This window comes from Desmodus rotundus, chromosome 4 (genome assembly GCF_022682495.2).
Source record: "Desmodus rotundus isolate HL8 chromosome 4, HLdesRot8A.1, whole genome shotgun sequence".
Taxonomy (NCBI): Eukaryota; Metazoa; Chordata; class Mammalia; order Chiroptera; family Phyllostomidae; genus Desmodus; species Desmodus rotundus.
Genome location: NC_071390.1, coordinates 71,235,660 through 71,253,638, shown reverse-complemented (window position 1 = coordinate 71,253,638; position 17,979 = coordinate 71,235,660). Strand labels below are relative to the sequence as shown.

Here is a 17,979-nt window from a genome sequence, read left to right as displayed (position 1 = left end):
GGAGTAGAATGAGGTTTGGTAAGCTATGACCAGTGACCTCATAGGGCCCAGGCATTGTAAGTGTTGTGGCAGTAGAGTTGGGTTGGCCAGAGAGAAGCAGGTGGGAGTTGGCTTCCATTTTAGTATCACTCTTTTCCTTCAAATCCCCAAGCTCCACCTGCTCCTAACAAATCCCTTTTCTGTAGTGCTTTTGAATGTGACTCATTATAACAGAAGGAGCCCCTTCTTGAGCTGCATTTTGCAAACTGCTCTTCAGAAAGATGCCAGCAGGTGTCCCTCAAGTGCCCCCGCCCTGGGAGAGACCCACAGTGCCCATGGGCACTAAAAGTCCTAATGAATCTGACAGGAAAGGAACCTTTACAATCTTAATTTAGCTTTCCCAAACTTGCATGACCATGTAATACAAGGAGCTCTTGACATCTTTTTGGGTCCGACTTTGAGGAAAGCAGGACTGGAACACACCACCTGTATAATTTTTGTTTTGTTTTCTTTCATTTTGAAAAGCCCATTGTCAGAACGTGTTGTGCAGATAAGAGCTACTTGCTGCTCATGAAAGGCTGTGAGAGCCCTGGCAGTCTTGCCTTGTGCCTGCAGCACAGCTGTTTGTCATTGCCAGCCCCACACAGAGTAGGCACATGAAGGGAGCAACGTGTCCTTTTATTGATGCAGGTATGTCCAGTTACACCAACAACCGACACGCTGTGTTACAGTACAGCTTTATACTCACAGTTCATCTCACAATACCAAAACAGCATAGTTAGGAAATGTATCCAACTGGGAAAATAAAGTGGTAAACACAGACGATTTGCCAGGTGGGCACTAAAACTGAGGCTCCAATGATGTGTATATGATAGGAAAGCTCCATAACACATGTACAGAAAATGTTCTAATGTCATATTCCAAATATATACTCTTGAGTTTCAAGTCTTTATCTCAAATACATAAGCAAAGCAATATGTACTATCAATATACAACATGTACTATCTAACACATCTAAAAAGTGCAAAAACACTGTGACAATACAGTGTAAATATTCTTGCTCCACCCAGAGCTAAAGGTGGTATCAGCAGTGGTTCAGAGCCACCTCCTTCCTGAGGCCTTGCTCCGTATCTCCAGGCTCTCCTGGGAGCTGTGGAAATTAGCAAGTGACAGGCCTCCAACTGCAGGCTCCTGCAGAAGCCAGGCATATGAAGAGAGACCAGGGTGAGTAGTTCCAAACTACTCACAAATAAAGCCTCCTGCAAGGCAGATTGAGTCAGCATGAGTTGCCTACCTCCCACTTTCTAGGGAATAGGGCAGTCATTGTCCCACAGCCAGGGATGAGTGTGCTCCTTGGGTTTGGGAGTGAAAAACACCTCCAAATGTTGGGCAATTGTGTGTAAGTGGGCTCCAGAAGTTGCTGGCCTGGCTAATTGTTTCGGATTTCATCAGCAGAGCCCCCACCTAGAGGGGAGGAGCCACTGTCCACTGTAATACTGGTCTGTGAGTTGCTTCTTTTCACTTGGTAGTTGGGTTTTGAAAATGGCCTAAGTGTCCCCATCCTCAAGTACCCTTAGCATGCTCTTCCTTATAGCTAAGTGTATCTTCCAGTTATAGCCTGGAAAACTGACAATCCCACAACTCCCCACACCTGACATTATTTCAGATTTTCTATTTTTCTAGAAAGTAGTTGAAGAAAGATTTGCCAGATATATTCCAACAGAAAAGTATGCTGCCAGGTGTCCCTCTGGCCCTTCCCAACCCCATAAATCCCTGATAAACGAAAAAGAAAATGTAAACTTTGGAAAGCCTGCAGTCAGAGGTTTGCTTCCAGAAGTATGCAAATGAGACCTTCTGGCCTCCCAAGGCTTCACGGGAACCTGGACCCTCAGTGGCCCAGGCTTTGAGGGCAGGCGCCTATAGTCTAGGGCCGAGGATTCACAGAGCCTCTTGTAGCTCAGGGGGCCAGAGCAGAGTGGGAGACAGCCCTCCAGTATCCTCTAAGGCACTAGCCCTGACGTCACAGACACTGGCTGGAAGGGCATCCAAGCAGGCAGGGCTCACATTAGTTTTGGTTGTTTTTTTTTTAAATATATTTTTCATAAGATGTGAATACAATCAAAAGTAGAAGATAAAATCTACATTTCATTAGACCAAGATGTTATCATGGATGCCATCTCCCATGATACTCTTTCCCCACCCCTCCCCAAACCAGGGCACTGCCCTGTTATTCAAAATAAACAACAACAAAAAAAGTGCCAAAGGTTAATGAATGAAATAATTACCGTTTTTTCCCATACAAGTTATATACAAAATGGACCCCAACCAGTGAGGCCACCTCATCTCAACCCATATCAAGATTAAAGCTTGGTTCCCACGTGTGCTTCATCCTGTGTCTGCAGGCTGCATCCACACCTTCAGGCTCTGTTAAGGAGAGTGGCCCTAAAGGTGGACAGGGCACAATAGTCAGGTGCTGGCTGGCCTTTCCCCAAGCCAGCAGAGGGCAGGACCATGCTGTCAGTGGAGGCCTGGTCTCCAGGAACTGGTCATGCAGGGGAGGAGTCAGGAACATTCAAACTCCAAATCAGCCTCCTTATGACTGGCAGCTGTACCAGGGACATCTACCTTTCCCTGGGCTGTGCAGAGGGGCCTTCAGCTGCCTTTCAGAAGGGCGCATCTGTTAATGCCCACCCCCACCCCACCCCCAGTACTCTCCCTTCCTTGCAAGGAGCCAATCTTGGGGATTTATATAGTCCCCTTAGTTTTCCTACCTTAGGGTCTTCCAGCTGTCCTTTTCCATGTGGTTTTCAGGACCTTCACTTTCAAAGGAGGCGATGAACAGTGCTGGGAGACAGGGAAACCATTCAGAATCCATGTCCACATGCAGTCAGCCTGCCTACTATACCAGGCTGTCCCTTCTCAAACTGTCATTATAGGGGTGTAGCCAGGCTAAGAAGTAACTCCTAGGCCACATGGTATAGAGACCTCTGGCCTGAGCTCGTCCATGGATCCATGAGGCCTAGGGCTCCCATCTTCCTGCTCAGGGACACTGAGAAGTTTGCCCGGTTCTATAGCACTGGCCCAAATCCGTCCTGGCTCTCTTGTGTGGCCCTTGAAGCCTGGTCTTGTCTTGTTCTTATCCTTCCTCCGTCAGCTGCCTATGACCCACCCTCATGAACTCACCCTGTGAGCTGAGCTTCCTCTGTGTAGCATGGGGGTAATGATCAGGCCATCCTCCAAGGGAGTCAGGGGGACAGGGACATGCACCTGTGTGGGGAGGGGGCTGCTGCTGTGCAGAGGCAGCCTCACCTTCCTCGCTGTAGATGGGCGCTGTAAGCAGGTAACTCTGAATCTTCTTGTCCTTTTCAAAGGGGCATTCTACTTGTGTCCATGTCATAAACTCATGGATCTGTCTGGAGATCTCCCAAAATTTCTGAAGGGGAAGAGGACAAACTGGATGTTCACTTGTCACCATAAGCTAGAAATCTTTGGTCAAGGGCAGGGGATGTAGATTCTGAGGTCTGCCTGCTGCTCACGTCTCTGGTCCTAGCAGGTTGAAACTGACTGCACAGCTGACTTCATGGCCATTGAAGCACTTTGTGCAGCATCAGCACAGCAGGTGTCTCAGAGGGCACTCTGCCCTGCCCTCTGCCTGGGCCATCAGGCTGGCAGCAGGAACCCCAATAGGGCCCCATCTATGACTCCAAGCTGAAGCAGGCATCCCAGCCACAACCAGCACAGCACCAACAACTAGCACATGTCATAATGCCCTCTTTTGGGGCCTGTGTGGGAATCTGTAACTCCCTCCCACCCCTTACTTGTGTGAGGTGAACACTGGACAACCTAGTACCCCTATACCAACCCAAGCACCTTTGTCCTACTCTCATGCCAGGTGTCAGACAAGTGTTCACTTACATCTGGAATTCTGCTGCCTCTTCCTCCCTGCTCGAGTCTTTCTTTCCGAAAGCCTTCCCAAATCCCAAACCCCCAAGGGTGGCCCCTTCTTTGTCTCCCTGGTGGGGTCAGTGCTGGGACCAGCATCCTGGGTGAATGCAGGTTCCCTGTGGCTCCAAGTCCTATAACCAGATCATCCACCCAGAAGGACAGTGCCACTGTCACATCTTGATGTCAAATAGTGTGACCTACCTTGTAGCTGTCAGTTTTAAAGGCCCTTCTGCAACAGGGGCATGGCTTTGCTGCTCTCCTGGCACAGATGGATTCTTCCTGCCTTGGGGCAAGGCCGGGAGGTCTGCCCTCCCTTATGCTGGGACAGCCGGCCCCTCCCCTTGGACCACAGTGGGGCTGAGCTCACCTTGAAGTTAATGTGCCCATTGGGCAGGTGGTTGGTATGGATTTTGTGCAGGAAGTAGATGTCCTTAACAAAAAGATTGAACACAGGTATAACAATCTTCTCTTGGCTGCTGTTGGCTGTCTGAGACCTCTGTGTGGCCCCCTGGAGGGCTGTGCGGTAGTTGCAGAAGTTGCTGGATGGGTCCATGTGGTGCTGTGGGCAGAGAAGAGGGAGGACACACATGGTGGGTAGTGTTCCCCCTGCACCCCTTTGCAGAGCAGAGCAGAGAATGAGCTGATGGGAAAGGCACTTCCCCTCTGGGCAACTTGACTGTCACCCAGAAAAGGTCTCCTTTCCAGGAGGGAAGTCCAGAGGTGATGAGTTGAGCACAGGGCCAAGGCCTTCAGGGTTGGGTCTGAGTGTCATTGGGAAAGCTGTAGAGAAGTTTCACAGCCCACACACAACTCTTCCCTGCCCTGCTGAGCCTGGGTCTCTCCTCCTTCCTTTCAAAACTTTCTTTTGCCCCTCTGTTTGCACTGACAACTCCCAAACCTGATCGGCTCCACAGACACATGTTTGCAGAAAATTAGTTCTATGATCAAATACATATGGGCAAGGCTATGAGTGAGCTTACCTGTCAGCCTCTGGCCACCCAGATGATCTAGTGCTGTGGAAAGTTGGACAAGGAAAAGCCTATCTCTGCTTAGCATCAATCAACAGGTCTCATGGGCTCATTTTTGTCAAACTCTTTACTACTCCCCAAAACTTGCTTTAGGAGATGCCAGATCTGACTGAAATCAAGGCTGAGGAGAGCTCAAGCTACTGGCCTCCCCAGTGTGGCCAGGTCAGGTAGGCTCAACAGTCCATACCAGCCAGAGCTGCAGGAGGCAGGTCCTGAGCAAGGGGTAGGTAGAATGTGATGGGAGACCCTCCTCATTAGGCCAACACAGGATGAGGCTGGGTGCCTACCTCTAAAACATCGAACTTGGCCATCTTAACTTTGGACCATGTTTTCTTCAGCCGAGCCACAGGACTGAGGTTCATGCCAGCTGCAGAGGACAGCAGGTAGGGTCAGGATGGGGAGATGGGTCACACAGAAGCAGGGTGGGAAGCTCCAGGCCCAGACACTCACAGATGATGGCCATCATGGAGTTGAAGTTTCCAATGTTGAAACACTCCCGAGCCACATCGATGAAGAACTCCAGCATGCGGGTCCGGTGCTTCTTCTTCACTACCTGGGGAGCAACTAGCAGCCTCAGCATGAGCCCCAAGATGGGGTCATCTCCTCTACCACCAGTCCCTTAAGGACATCTGTCTGGAGCTGCCCCAAGGCCCACAAAGCTGTTAGATCAGGGATAGGGCTGGGGGATGCTGGCAGTCTGCAGAGGCAGGAAACACAGCTGTGGCATCTCTGATGCTGGAAAGAGGACGGAAGGCAGGCTGAGAGGATTAAGGGACCCTGTGCTAGGCAAAGAGTGCACTCCACAGATGGTCTCAGTCATCACTGAAGTCATCACTGTTGGGCGTGGTGGGGGTGGGGCTCAGTACCTTCAAGGCCCTACCAATAGAGGCTTTTTCTCTCTACTTTCTGTTTCAACATCTGAGGGGGCAGGAGCATCTGGTATCTCAGGCAGCACTGTGGGATTGGGGAGGAGATGGCACCACCTTGCTATATCCACTGTGCAGTGCTTACCCGGCACACCTCGGTAGCCACTAGCAGGCTGAGGCAATTGAACCAGTTGTCATAGGCCTCCAGGCTGTAGGTCTTGGTCAGGTCCCCATGGCACTGGGGAGAACACAGCAGGTCACAGGAAGATCAAGGATGCTGCCAAAGGGTGCTGCCAAGCCATGCCCCAAAATGGAGGAGCAGGAACCTTGGCCAGAGGAGGACACTGAAAGTGATGTTGGTTGGAGGCAACTGGACAGGTCCCCTTGGCCAGCCTGGGTCTCCAGGATGCCCAGGGATAGCCTTGGAGGACAGGCTGGCTGTCTGAGGGCCTGGGAGTGTTGGACCCCTCTCAACATGTATTACTCTGTTTGGCCATCCGCTGAACCCCTGGGGTAGGTGCCAGGAGGCCAGACCCACATCCACGGGGTTGTGAGGTCAGACAGTGCAGAGGTACTCAGGTGTGCTGGTGGGGTCCCCAGCCACCCTGCATGGGATGTTGGTGCCAGGCCCATCCTCTGGCCACAGCCCCTCACCCTGTGCTTGTCTGGAGTGTCCACATGGCTGATGATCTTCATCAGGTCCTGGGGGTGAATGCTGCTGACTTTCTCCTGCAGTGGGGGAGATAGCACAAGGAGTGATAAGCCTGCTGCCCTTGGGCAAGCCTGACACTTAGGGTGTAGGACGTGTTCAGAGCAGCAGCCAGGACTAGTTGAGAAGTGTGTACAATGGTCCCTCCTTGACTAGAGCACCCAGCCAGTGGGCAGGTCCTGCCCAGGTCCCCCCAAAAGTACTCCAGGGACTTAATAGGCCCTCCCCTGGAGGAGAGGAAACAGGGCTGCACGGGAGTGAGAAGGAAGCCTCAGGGCAATGACTGCCATGCACAGGGGAACTTCCCAGCCCAGAGCACAGGCAGGAGGAGGTGACAGGGTAGAGTAACTAGCTCTCACCCTTGAAGCCCCTCACCTCCTCCCAGGCTGGTCTTCCATCCTGGGGTCACTTCAGACCTTACTACCCCAGCCCCTCCCATTAAAACAGGGCTGCTATGCTCCTGGGGACCCAGGCACCAAGCATAGAGAAACCTGCTGTTTAGGTGGACACACACTAGCTGGAGGCAATGGTCAGGGCTGGCAAGCAGGGTTTACCTGAAACCCCAGTCTGCCTAGTGAGGGCAGCCCTGTAATGCTTATACTGAGAAAGACACTGGGAGTCTAGTGGCTCTGGATGAGCATGAGTAAATGATCCCAGACCCTCCCTAGGCAGGCACATGGCAGCACTGACCAGCTCAATATGAGTCAGCTGCTGGGCCAGCACCATAGGGTCACAGCACACGCCCAGGATATCCTTCTGAGTGGTTGGTGGCTTGGCCTTCAGGATGGGCCCTTTGTCTACAGCTGGTGAGCAGAGCCTCTCTCGAAGCTCCTGAAGCTGGCTCTGGGCAGCCAGGGATAGCAGCAGGTTCTGCATCATTTGGGCAATGGCCTTCTTCACTGTGCCATTCTCCTGTGGAGGTCAGGAAGCAATGGAGGTGCCTGCATAGGATGGCAGCAAGACCACCACCTCTCCGCAAAGACCCATCTCATCCCCAGGGATATGCCTGACTTTGAGCCCACAGCCCTAACCAATCCTGCCATGAGCACTTGGGCCTGACGGAGTGGAGTAAGTGTGGGCTCCTCTGATGCCTTTTGGAGATGGTGGCTTAGTAGGCTGTTCTGTGAAGAAGGGATCTGAGGGCCAGAGCAGGGCCAGAGCTAGGCTTCTGGGTCTGAAAAATGTAACTTCACTTGAGGCGAAGGCAGCCAGCTAAGCTACTTCTCAGGGTCATCCTACAGGAAGAGGGATGAAGGCATCTAGAAAGGTTTACTCTGTAGTCAGGAGCCTTCACTCTCTGGGTGGGAGTAGCACTGGTCCTTCCCAAAGCACTCCTTGGGCTTTCTGAGCCCTCTGGGAGCAGCTGAATACATGGAGCACCTTCATTGTCAAGGCACAGCCAGCTTAGGCTCCCCCTCGGTTCTCCAGGTTCCTGTCGCCACTGAAGACAAGAGCAGGCTGGGAACCAGGAAAGGTAGACAGGCTCTTACCCTTCTCACTAGGCCCTCACTCTACCCACAGAGTCCAGGAAAGGGTGGGGCCTAGGCTCATTCCACATTCTCAGGGTGAGGCCCACCCCACTGCTCAAGTTCCCCCACTTGTCAAGGGCAAGTCTGGCCCACTGCTGACCAGGGTAGAGGAGATGACAAAATGGAGGCAACCAGCAGTCCTCATGGGGGAGTGTCAGGGAAGGGGATCACATTCAGAGCTGCCTCTAAGGACTCCTCCCTACCACACAAAGGAGCTCCACCAGAATTGAGGGAGGACCTCACCTCATCACACTGCATGACCCGGTGGGTGATGGCCTTCAGTTCGGCCATGGCCTTCTCATCCTGGAAGTCACAGGGGAAGGCCTCTGTCCACTCCTTCAGCAGCTGCACAATCTTGGCTGAGAAGGTCTTCAACATGGCCTGGAGGGGTGGGCTCAGAGTGAGTCCTAAACCACCACAGTGAGCAACAAGATGACAAGTAGTATACCAACTCCCCAGGATCCCTGTGCTGGGGCACTGACAACCCCCAGCCAGTCCTCCTAGAGTTTTGTCATACTTGCTTTGTTTCATATTCCCCTTGTGGAACCTGAGAAAGAAGATACCTACCAAGAAGGATTCCTGGTGGCTAACTGGGCCCAAATTTTTAAAAAACAGCTTAGCAGCTATTTCCAAATGGGCCTTTCACACAAGTCATGCTTCAGGAAGAAGCTTGCACTGAACTGCCTGTGGGCACTGTGTTTCTGCCATGTGAGCCAGACCTTATAAAGGAGTTACTAGAATCCTATTTCAACCAATAGGACTGAGGCTTTCCCCATCCAATTGGAACTTTGTAGCTATATCTCCATTAGCATCTTCACCCACCAGAGCAACTGCATTCTGATCAATCAGGACAATGCTTTTCTGGAACAAAGTGTAAGGATTTGGAGTACTCATTTACAAGGACAAACCAATCAGGGAACAGGAGTGGGGACTTTTCTCTCTATATAAAGTGAGCTCCCCTCTTTCTGAGGGGGCATACTTTCCCTTTCCAATGCAAATGAAGGCTGCATTTCCCTGGCTGGAGCTGAAACACCAAAGAAGGCTGGCCAGAGCACCTCAGAGCTGCCTCATAGCTGTGCTGCTTCATAATTGAGCTGTAACACTATTGAGTTGTTCCATAGCCATGGTATTTTCACAGTTATGTTGTATCACAATTGAGCTGTTTTGCACTGAATAAAGTTTCCTTCTTCACCACACCCCAAAACGGGGATTTTTGTTGGCACTGAATTGATGCCAAAAACCATCAGTTGGCACCATTAATTCAGCTCTTTTTTTTTTCATTTAAGTAAATTCATTTTCACAAAACTTGCCCCATCACTACCATGACATAGAAAACTAGTTTCATTTCTTGTAGTTAGAAATTACTCATAAAAAAGAATGCAATGAAAACCAAGCAAATTCGTTAACAATAAATAAGAGGCTCTTGCCTGTCCCCTCTCAGTAGAAGCAGGTTAACAAGTGCTGGGAAGGAACACAGACACGTGGAGGCAGCCTTCTCCCCATTTTGTGTCATTAAAGGTGGTCCTGACATTCCTGCTGTGGCTCCAGCAGAGGAGAGGAGGGAGTGTCAGATGCTTGGCTGAAGCATCCCTCTGAAATGCCCACATGGACCCACAACCACCACCACCACCACCACCACCCCTGCCTGCTCTTGTGCCACCATCACTTTTTCTTGCCCTCCCCGATTACATGCCTATTCCTGTCCAACCTGGATCATTCCAGGGTGGCCATAACTGCCCTCAGGGCCAAGCTCCCAGAGGACCCAACTCCCCAGCCCTGTAGCTTCCCGAGGCCTCTCTACTTCCTCCAACCTGCCTGACCCTGGCTGCCCCAAGCCTCCAGCTGGTTCCTTAGTGATGATTTCCCACACGTGGCAGAGCCTCCCTGGCTCTGTGATTCTACGGACACTGCCTCTGGCCAGAGTCTAGTGCACGGACATCCCTGAAAGCTTTGCTGTTACTTCCTCCAACTGTTGACCATATCCACACTTAGCAGGAGCCAGAGCCTCATCAGAGTCCCACCAAGCAGGTCACCATAGACAGAGTCTGGCAGGCTCAGCTCCAGCTCCTTTCCCTTAGCATCCCCACTCACCCTGCTCTAGGTTATTTCTACCTGTCCCTCAGGAACCTTTCCTGATGGCCAGGCTTTTGCCAGAATCTCTGCCCTGCAGAACCCCAAGACAGTCCCTCTGAAGAGGAGATGCTGAGAAGGCATGGGCATTCACAGACCTTTGCTGCAAACCCTCCAGAGCTCAGCTTCATGGTAGAAAGGTGGAGGGGAAGGCCACCAAGAAACAGGAACAGGCCCTGCTGTGCCAAAGCTCGTATTGCCAACTCTGACAGCATGCTCACCACCCCCTCTTCTGCACCAAACCCTGGGCTTCTCAGACCTCACCCCAACACCCAGGGCCTCAGACTTGAGCTGTGGTTTCTTGACCATCCTGACTGCCAAAAGTCTGGCTCAATCAGAAGGGACAATAGTGGCAAATAGCCCTGTTTGAGTCACTGAATACTCATATGAGCAGGCACCAGCCTGAAGGTGCTGCTACCTGACCCTTTTGAGGAGGCTGTGACCCAGGCCCCTTTGGCTTCTTTTCCACCAAATGCAGTCAGGCCTCCATTGGAAGGTCCCAGCACTGATCAGGACAGCTGGCAGAATGTTCGCTGTGGCCCTTCCTTGGGAGGGGATGTTAATGCTCACCAACAACAGTTACTTCCACATCCTGGGATGTAAGCCGTATCCCAGGTGTGCCCCCATCAGGGAGGGATCCAGGCCAGGCTCAACCAGACCCTGTCTTGCAGCTCACTCTGAGTACGTTGTCTTGAAGTAGGAGTAGGAGTGTTAGCCAGGGACACAGAGACAGGCAGCATATGGTAAGCACACCTTTACCTTCTCAGATGCAGCCTCTAGCTGCTGCCTCTGTTTCAGGTAGATCTGCCGCACACGGGCCAACAGGTCATGCGGAGGTATGAAGACCCGGGAGCTCAAGAGAAATGTGAAGATGTACGTTCCCTGAAGAAAAAAAGAAAAAAAGGAAGAAAAGGGAGAGAGAGCAAAGTGTGGGTCAGGCCTGACACAGCCCCCAGTCCTGCTGCTCCACTTGGCCCTGCTAGCTCCCAAGCCCAACATCACTATGAAAGTGGCCACAGTATCTGCATGGTTTACTTCACCTTGAATTCCCTCCTTCTCTCCCACTGCCACCCAAATCCTGCCCACCTTGCATGGAACAGATCAAACCCACTTTGCCACAGCTCAAGGAGGCCTCCCTGATGAGCTCAGCTCCCAGCAGTCTTGCTCTGATGGGCTTCTCCCCACCCTCTGTCTGATCCCAAAATGGGTGCTAACATAGCACTGGATGTTGGCAAGACTCTTCAGACCTATGTGAGCCTGTTGCCTATTTCACTGTGCTCCCTGAGCCTGGCTCCAAGCCTGCTTCTTCTCCATGTTCTTATTGACCTGGCCTGTGGGCCCTGGCTGGTGGGGTGTGGCCTTGCCCTTGGGGAAAGGTAGGGCCTTATTGGCCTCAGTACCTGTGCAATCACTAACCTGTTGTGGGCCTTGTCTACAACTGCAACACCATGGCCCCTGTTCCACATGCATGTGCCCTCCTCACCAGGCTTTGCAGTGCAAACTCTGAGGATTCCTTATGATCTGAGCTGAAAGGTGGCAGGGGTAGCCCCAGCCAGACCATGAGAGGGATTTATGCAATGGAAGGAAGGACAGAGGAAGAATAGACAGAGCTCAGGAAGAAGGGAGGAGTCCTGATATGGGTGGGTCACAAATCCCCAGAAGGTTAGTTGTCTCCAGCACCATTAGATTAATGCTGGAGGGTAAAGGGGGCAATTCCTCCCTGACTTTCCCTAGGCCATGTCTGACTCAAAAAGGCCAGGGAGCCCAGCTCTGCCCTGTGGATAAAGTTGTCACTGGAAGGGTCAGTAAAGAGTTAAAATTTTAGCTTTAGTTACAGTCGATAGACTTAAATGATTAATGCACGTGGAAAGCTATTGTTCCAGAAACTAGAATATATAACCTACATCAGTGGTCTCTAACCTCATGGAAGACAATTTTTCCATGAATGGGGGGTAGGGTGGGGAGACAGAAGCACAGAGCTCAGGAGGTAATGCAAGTGAAGCTTTGCTCCCTCACCCACTGTGACAGGAGATGGAGCTCAGACAGTAATGTAAACACAGCTTTGCTTGTTTGCCCGCCACTCACCTCCTGTTGTATGGCCCAGTTCCTAACAGGTCATGGACCAGTACCGGTCCATAGCCTGGGATTTGTGGACCCCTGACCTACATGATTCCAGAAGGTCAACAAGCAAGTCAACCGTTGTGTCCCAGGGTATCTGCAAGTGATGAGATAATATCTGAACCATTGTGTTCCAGGGAGAGAATGTCTGTGATGCACATAAAGAAATTGTTGATCAGTAGATAAAGAAATAGTAGGAAAACTGCTGCCAGACTGCAATTCTTATCTGATTAACCTTTTTCCAAACCACTTACCTACTCGTTTCTTCTCCTTATAAAAAGGTCAGCTTGAGGTGAGATGTTAAGATGGTTTTTAGGGTATATTATCTGCCATCTTCTCATATCACCAGCATTTGAATAAAGTGGCCATAAAGATTCAATTCTTGTTTCTAAGTATTTGTTCTGGTAGTGACAAGCAGCACAAATGCTGACTTTTCCAGTTTCATTTTCTGGCAACTCGGGGGGAACACCTTGAGGACTCTCCAATAATTCTGGGTATTGACAGGGAGTCCCATTGGCTGTCTGGATTGGGGGCCCTGGGTGTGCTGATTTGGAGACTCCTTAGCAGCTGTCAAGTGATTTCAGGGGGAACACTCTTTCTCCAATTCTGGGCATTCTTCATTGCCTTCACTTTCAATTGAATTGCTGGTTCAGGATTACAGTCCTGGGTTACAATTTAGAATGGTCATCAGAAATGAAGATGCCTTTTGGTTTGTGTGATTTCACAGTGCTCTGTCTGGTAGAATGGGCAGGGGATCCTCCATTCTGGAAACAGCCCTTTGAGGCTAAATCTGACTGATTGGTTGACCAATGCTTAGGAACCTATGGCTAAAAATGGAACGTTTTTATTGCAATAATGCTTGGCTTATGTATAATTTAGACTCAGGAGAGTCTAAGCCACTGAATGGGTCTTTAAATTACTATACTATACTGCAATTAAAGTTGTTTCATCAAAGATCAGGGAAATGGGATGAAATACCCTATGTACAGGCTTTTATGACTTTATATAATGAAGATGCAGATGCAGGACTAAAAGGAAATAGACTGATGGCCCAGAGAAAGGGGAATTTACCTGCAGCAGATAGTATAAGCTCCAAAGAGAGGGACCAGGAAGATCAGGATGTCATGGCTGCTGTAAGCATGTTCCAGGTTCCCACAGCCCCTCCAACCCTGGGGTATCCTCCTCCTTACCCAACTGAGAGAGCTGAAGGAGGTGAGCCGGAACTGGTCTCTCCATCCCAAGTCCACCAGGGAACCAAATTTGGTAGAAGACAAGCTCCTACTGGAACAGGGCAATATCTCATGTGAAAACTTCCAGGGGAGTATGGCCAGAGGCCAGCCTGCTGGATATTATTGGGCACCTACTCCATTTTGTACATCTGATCTGTTAAACTGGAAAAGCTCAAATCCTTCTTATAGAGATGATCCTACTAAAATGACTGACTTAGTTATGTCAACTTTTGCTATCCACCATCCCAACTGGTAGACTTACTGAATACTTTGCTTATGAGGGATGAGCAGAGGTTGGTACTGGTACTGAATGAAGAGGCATGAAGACTGCACCAAGAAAATCCAGATGAGGCTCCCAACTGTACTAACGCAACACTTCGGAGTTCAACTGGGACCCTAATGAGAATGACCTTCTTTTCTTAGAGTATTATAAGATGTGCATCCTTGAGGGACTAAAGAAAGGAATCCCTAAGCATAAAAGTCTGAGTATGTAACATATGGTACAACAAAAGCCCTCTGAGGATCTCTTTGAGTTTCTTAAAATAATACTTGTGAAAGAAACTAGATCACACTGTCCAGAGGTGACCAGACTACTTGAGAGCTGGGGCAGCCACCTGTGAACTTTTATAGGAAGCTGGAAAGTTTTCCTTGGGACAGCCATTCACCATTTATGCACCCCACCAAGTGTTGAGCCTGCTAGAACAAAAAGGAAATTTGTGGCTCACTGCTGGAAGAATGGGCAGGTACCAAGCAATTCTTCTTAACAATCCCAATGCCTTCCTCAAAACTGTAAGTTAAATCCTGCCTCCCTTCTCCCAAACTGACTTGGCTCTGCTAAAGCATGACTGTGCTGAAATAATTGATGAAGTGTATTCTAGTGGAATTGATTTACAGGACCATCCTCTAGAAGAGGCAGACTGTACTCTATATGCAGATGAAAGCAGTTATATGGAAAAAGGAAACAGAAAAGCTGGGTATGCAGTTGTGAGTCCAAGTGAGGCCAAGGCCTCACTGCTGCTCAGAAAGCTGTACTGACTGCAGTTATGAAGACACTGGAATTGTCGCACAAAATGAAAGTGAATGTGTATACTGGCTTGAGGTGCTCTTTCCTAATTTTGCCTGCACATGGTTCCATCTGGAAGGAAAGAGGACTATTAACCTCTAATAAAAAGAAAATTAAGCATGCACTAGAAATTTTAAAATCATTAGAAGCTGTTCAGGTACCTTTACAGATGGCAGTTGTGCACTGCCTGGGGCATCAGAAAGAGGACACTGAAATGGCTGGAGGAAACAATCTGACCAATCAAGCAGCAAAAAAAAAAATCTGCTAAAGGCACATTTATAATGCCTTTGGTACCTGTTCTAGACTTGTCACATTTTGACCCTGAATATTCGACTGCAAACTTAGAGAAAGAAGAGCTTGGGTTTTGATGAAGAAGGCCCCGATAGTGAATGGAGAAAGAATAAGAAGTAGTATTGCTTCCTGAAGATTAAGCAGAGCCAGTCATGAAGCATTTGCATGAGTCTACTCCCTATGGAACAGATTCATTAACCACCTATATTAAATCATGACTCACAGGTCCTAGAATTTCTAAAGCCATACAGAAAACAATAGTTAGATGTGTTGTATGCCAAACGATACCCTGACTGATCCCCATAAGAAGAAAGAAAGAAACAATACCAAGAACAGTGCCCATTTGAGGACTGACAAATAGACTTTACCCAGATACTGAGGTTCTGAGGATGGAAATATTTGTTAGTCTTTGTTGATACCTTTTCAGGATGGGTAGAAACATACCCTACTAGACCTGAGAAATCCTCAGAAATAGTGAAAGCCCTACAGAAGGAAATAACTCCTTGCTTTGGCCTAACTGGCAGCATCCAGAGCAATAATGAACCTGCTTCTGTTTCAGAAATTACACACAAAGTTAGTAAATTTTAGGAATCAGGTGGAGACTCCATATGGCATGGAGACCTCAGGCTTCCAGGAAAGTAGAGATGAATCAGACCTTAAAGAAAAATATACCCAAACTGTGTCAAGAAAATCATCTCCATTGTCATTAAGCTTTACCTATTGCTCTGCTCAGGATAAGGGTGGCTCCTCAAAGTGGGATCCAGTTAAGTCCCTATGAAATTGTGTACCAGCGACCATTTTAGGTTATGATTGGGGAGGGAGATATGTATTTAGATCAAGAAGTGAAGGTACAGAACTACGTACAACATTTAAATCAGACCTTAGCTGTGGTTAATGACCTCACTTGTATTAGAGATCTCTCTCCCACAGGTTTGCTACATTCCTTTGAGCCTGGAGATAATGTGCTACCTAAGACTTGGAAGACAGGAAAGCCAAATAGAAGAAAAGTGGACTGAACTTTGGGATGTACTTCTTACCACCCCAACCATGATGAAATTGTCAGGAATAAAACTTTGGCTTCACACCAGAATAAAGAAAGCGCCAGAAGAACAATGGATTGCTGATCCACATGAAGACCTGAAAGTCATCTTTTGAAAACAATGACATATTCTTTTCCCATGTTATGGGAACTTATTCCTTTCAAACAAGATGAAAATATTTGGGTATATTTAGTAAACATTTTCTAAATATCTCTCACTTTTGTCTTACAGGAGGAACCTATGTTGAACAAACTTTCATTTCATGTCTTGCACGTATATGTACTCCCCTGGAAAGCCTCCAAAAATTATTAATATAATTGGGGACCTACGGTAACTCTAAGGACAGGGAAATGTTTAAAAATCACTAATGTAGCCCCAGCTGGAGAGTGTGCAATCTTTGTCAACTGTATTAAATACAGTTTTGTTTTCAGCAGATTTGGAGATGAATTGCAAAACCACCACTGATGTATTTTATCCTTCAGTTACATCAATTTGCCTGCAGGATAGTTTTTACTAGGTAGAAGAACAGTTTACTCCTATATGCTCAACAGTAAAATGATTACTTCCATATATAACTAGTCTCCTAGAAATAAAATGATTAAAACTAACAGTGGGGAATGATAGGGGAACACAAGAGTTAAACATTTTAGCTTTAGTTATAGTTGTTAGACTTAACTGATTAATGTGGGAAACTGTTGTTCCAGAAACTGGAATACATGACCTACGTGATGCCTGTAGGTCAACAAGCAATTCAACCTTTGTGCCCCGGAGGGTCTGCAAGCAATGGAGGTGGCATCTCAGCCACTGTGTTCCAGGAAAGGAATGTCCATGATGCAGATAAAGAATTCTTGGTCAGTAGATAAAGATTAAGAAAATCTCCACGTGACTGCAATTCTTATCTGATTAGCCTTTTCCCAAACCACTTACCTATACCCTTTTCTTGTAAAAATGTTGTCTTGAGATGAGATGTTAAGATGGTTTTTAGGGTACATAATTACCATCTTCTTGGATTGTTGGCATCTGAATCAAGTACCCATAAATATTCAATCCTTGTCTCTACTTATTGGTTCTGGATATGAGAGGCAGCACAAATGCCAACTTTTCCAGTTCCATCACCACTGCTATCAGAGGCAGAAGGGAACCTCACGTGACAAGGGAACTCTTTCTCTCTGTTCCAAGAATGTTCCCGTCTCATCTGGAGTTGAAGAAGGAGACTCTGGATTATAGGTGAAGTCTGGCCAGGGTGGTGTGGGCCTGTGTCTTAGAGTCCAAATGCTGGCAGGTGTAGCAGGGCTATCCCCTCTTTATTCTGGACTATGGCAGTTCATGCACAATGCAAACTTCCCAACCCAGGGACAGGACAAGTGCAGGGAAGGGCCTCACCAGGACTCTGAAGAATTGGCCTGGCCTTCAGACATCTCTTCCTCCCCTTGGGCCCTGCCCACAAAATATGTTGCTCGCTTATTCTACCAGGACCATCTTCCACCTTCCTGGAAACCACAGGGAAGTCACTCCCCACTGGCCTGCCATGACCCTCCGCTGGCCCTCCCCCCCATCCCAGGATCAGCTTCCCGTAGAACCCAGGTCACCCCCACCTTTCTCCAGGCTCAGGCACTCACATCAGGGTAATAATCCACTGTGGGGACAAGGTGCTCCATCAAGGCCTCCAGGGACCCGGAGATGAGGCGTCCATCCTGGAAGATGAGGTCCCTGGAGCCACTGGCCCCGCCTCCTTGCTCCCCCATTACAGGCTGTGCCTGTCCACTACAGCTGGGCCCAAGTATGCTGGAGAAGATGATGGAAGTCTGGGGCATAGTTTCTGTGAGAGAAGAACAAGGCCATGAGACATCAGAGGAGCCTCCTCCAGGTCCTCCTCCTGGCCCTCATGGTGAGTGGTACACCATTCATGAGACATCAACTCATGTGGGAGGGCCTACAGACACTGGATGTCTGATAAATATTTCTTCAGCATCTGTGTCATGTACACCATGCCTCATTCCAGGTGCCAGGACACATAGAACCCAGCCTCTTAGGATTCTATACCACTGGGGG

General features: G+C 49.0%; 2 protein-coding genes across 3 annotated transcripts in view; one reads left to right on the top strand and one right to left on the bottom strand.

Annotated features, from left to right (window-relative positions):
* Positions 1 to 16,043, top strand: part of CSGALNACT2 (chondroitin sulfate N-acetylgalactosaminyltransferase 2) — a 114,251-nt gene extending 98,208 nt beyond the window's left edge. Inside the window, exon 7 of one of the 2 annotated variants that reach the window (XM_045196013.2) lies at positions 15,818 to 16,043. In XM_045196013.2, coding sequence (XP_045051948.1) covers positions 15,818 to 15,836 — 19 coding nt within the window. In that variant the 3' untranslated portion in view covers positions 15,837 to 16,043. The remainder of the gene's footprint in view (positions 1 to 15,817) is intronic. The other variant, XM_045196012.3, reaches the window with a different exon arrangement.
* The window catches only part of RASGEF1A (RasGEF domain family member 1A), a 36,070-nt gene continuing 18,751 nt past the window's right edge, over positions 661 to 17,979 (bottom strand). Inside the window, exons 2-13 of the mRNA XM_045196018.3 lie at positions 17,547 to 17,746; positions 10,946 to 11,068; positions 8,300 to 8,437; positions 7,218 to 7,439; positions 6,473 to 6,547; positions 5,964 to 6,056; positions 5,403 to 5,505; positions 5,240 to 5,319; positions 4,292 to 4,483; positions 3,289 to 3,412; positions 2,751 to 2,823; positions 661 to 2,421 (exon numbers count right to left, since the gene is read on the bottom strand). Of these exons, the coding sequence (XP_045051953.1) occupies positions 2,397 to 2,421; positions 2,751 to 2,823; positions 3,289 to 3,412; positions 4,292 to 4,483; positions 5,240 to 5,319; positions 5,403 to 5,505; positions 5,964 to 6,056; positions 6,473 to 6,547; positions 7,218 to 7,439; positions 8,300 to 8,437; positions 10,946 to 11,068; positions 17,547 to 17,741 (1,443 nt within the window). The 5' untranslated portion in view covers positions 17,742 to 17,746 and the 3' untranslated portion in view covers positions 661 to 2,396. The remainder of the gene's footprint in view (positions 2,422 to 2,750; positions 2,824 to 3,288; positions 3,413 to 4,291; positions 4,484 to 5,239; positions 5,320 to 5,402; positions 5,506 to 5,963; positions 6,057 to 6,472; positions 6,548 to 7,217; positions 7,440 to 8,299; positions 8,438 to 10,945; positions 11,069 to 17,546; positions 17,747 to 17,979) is intronic.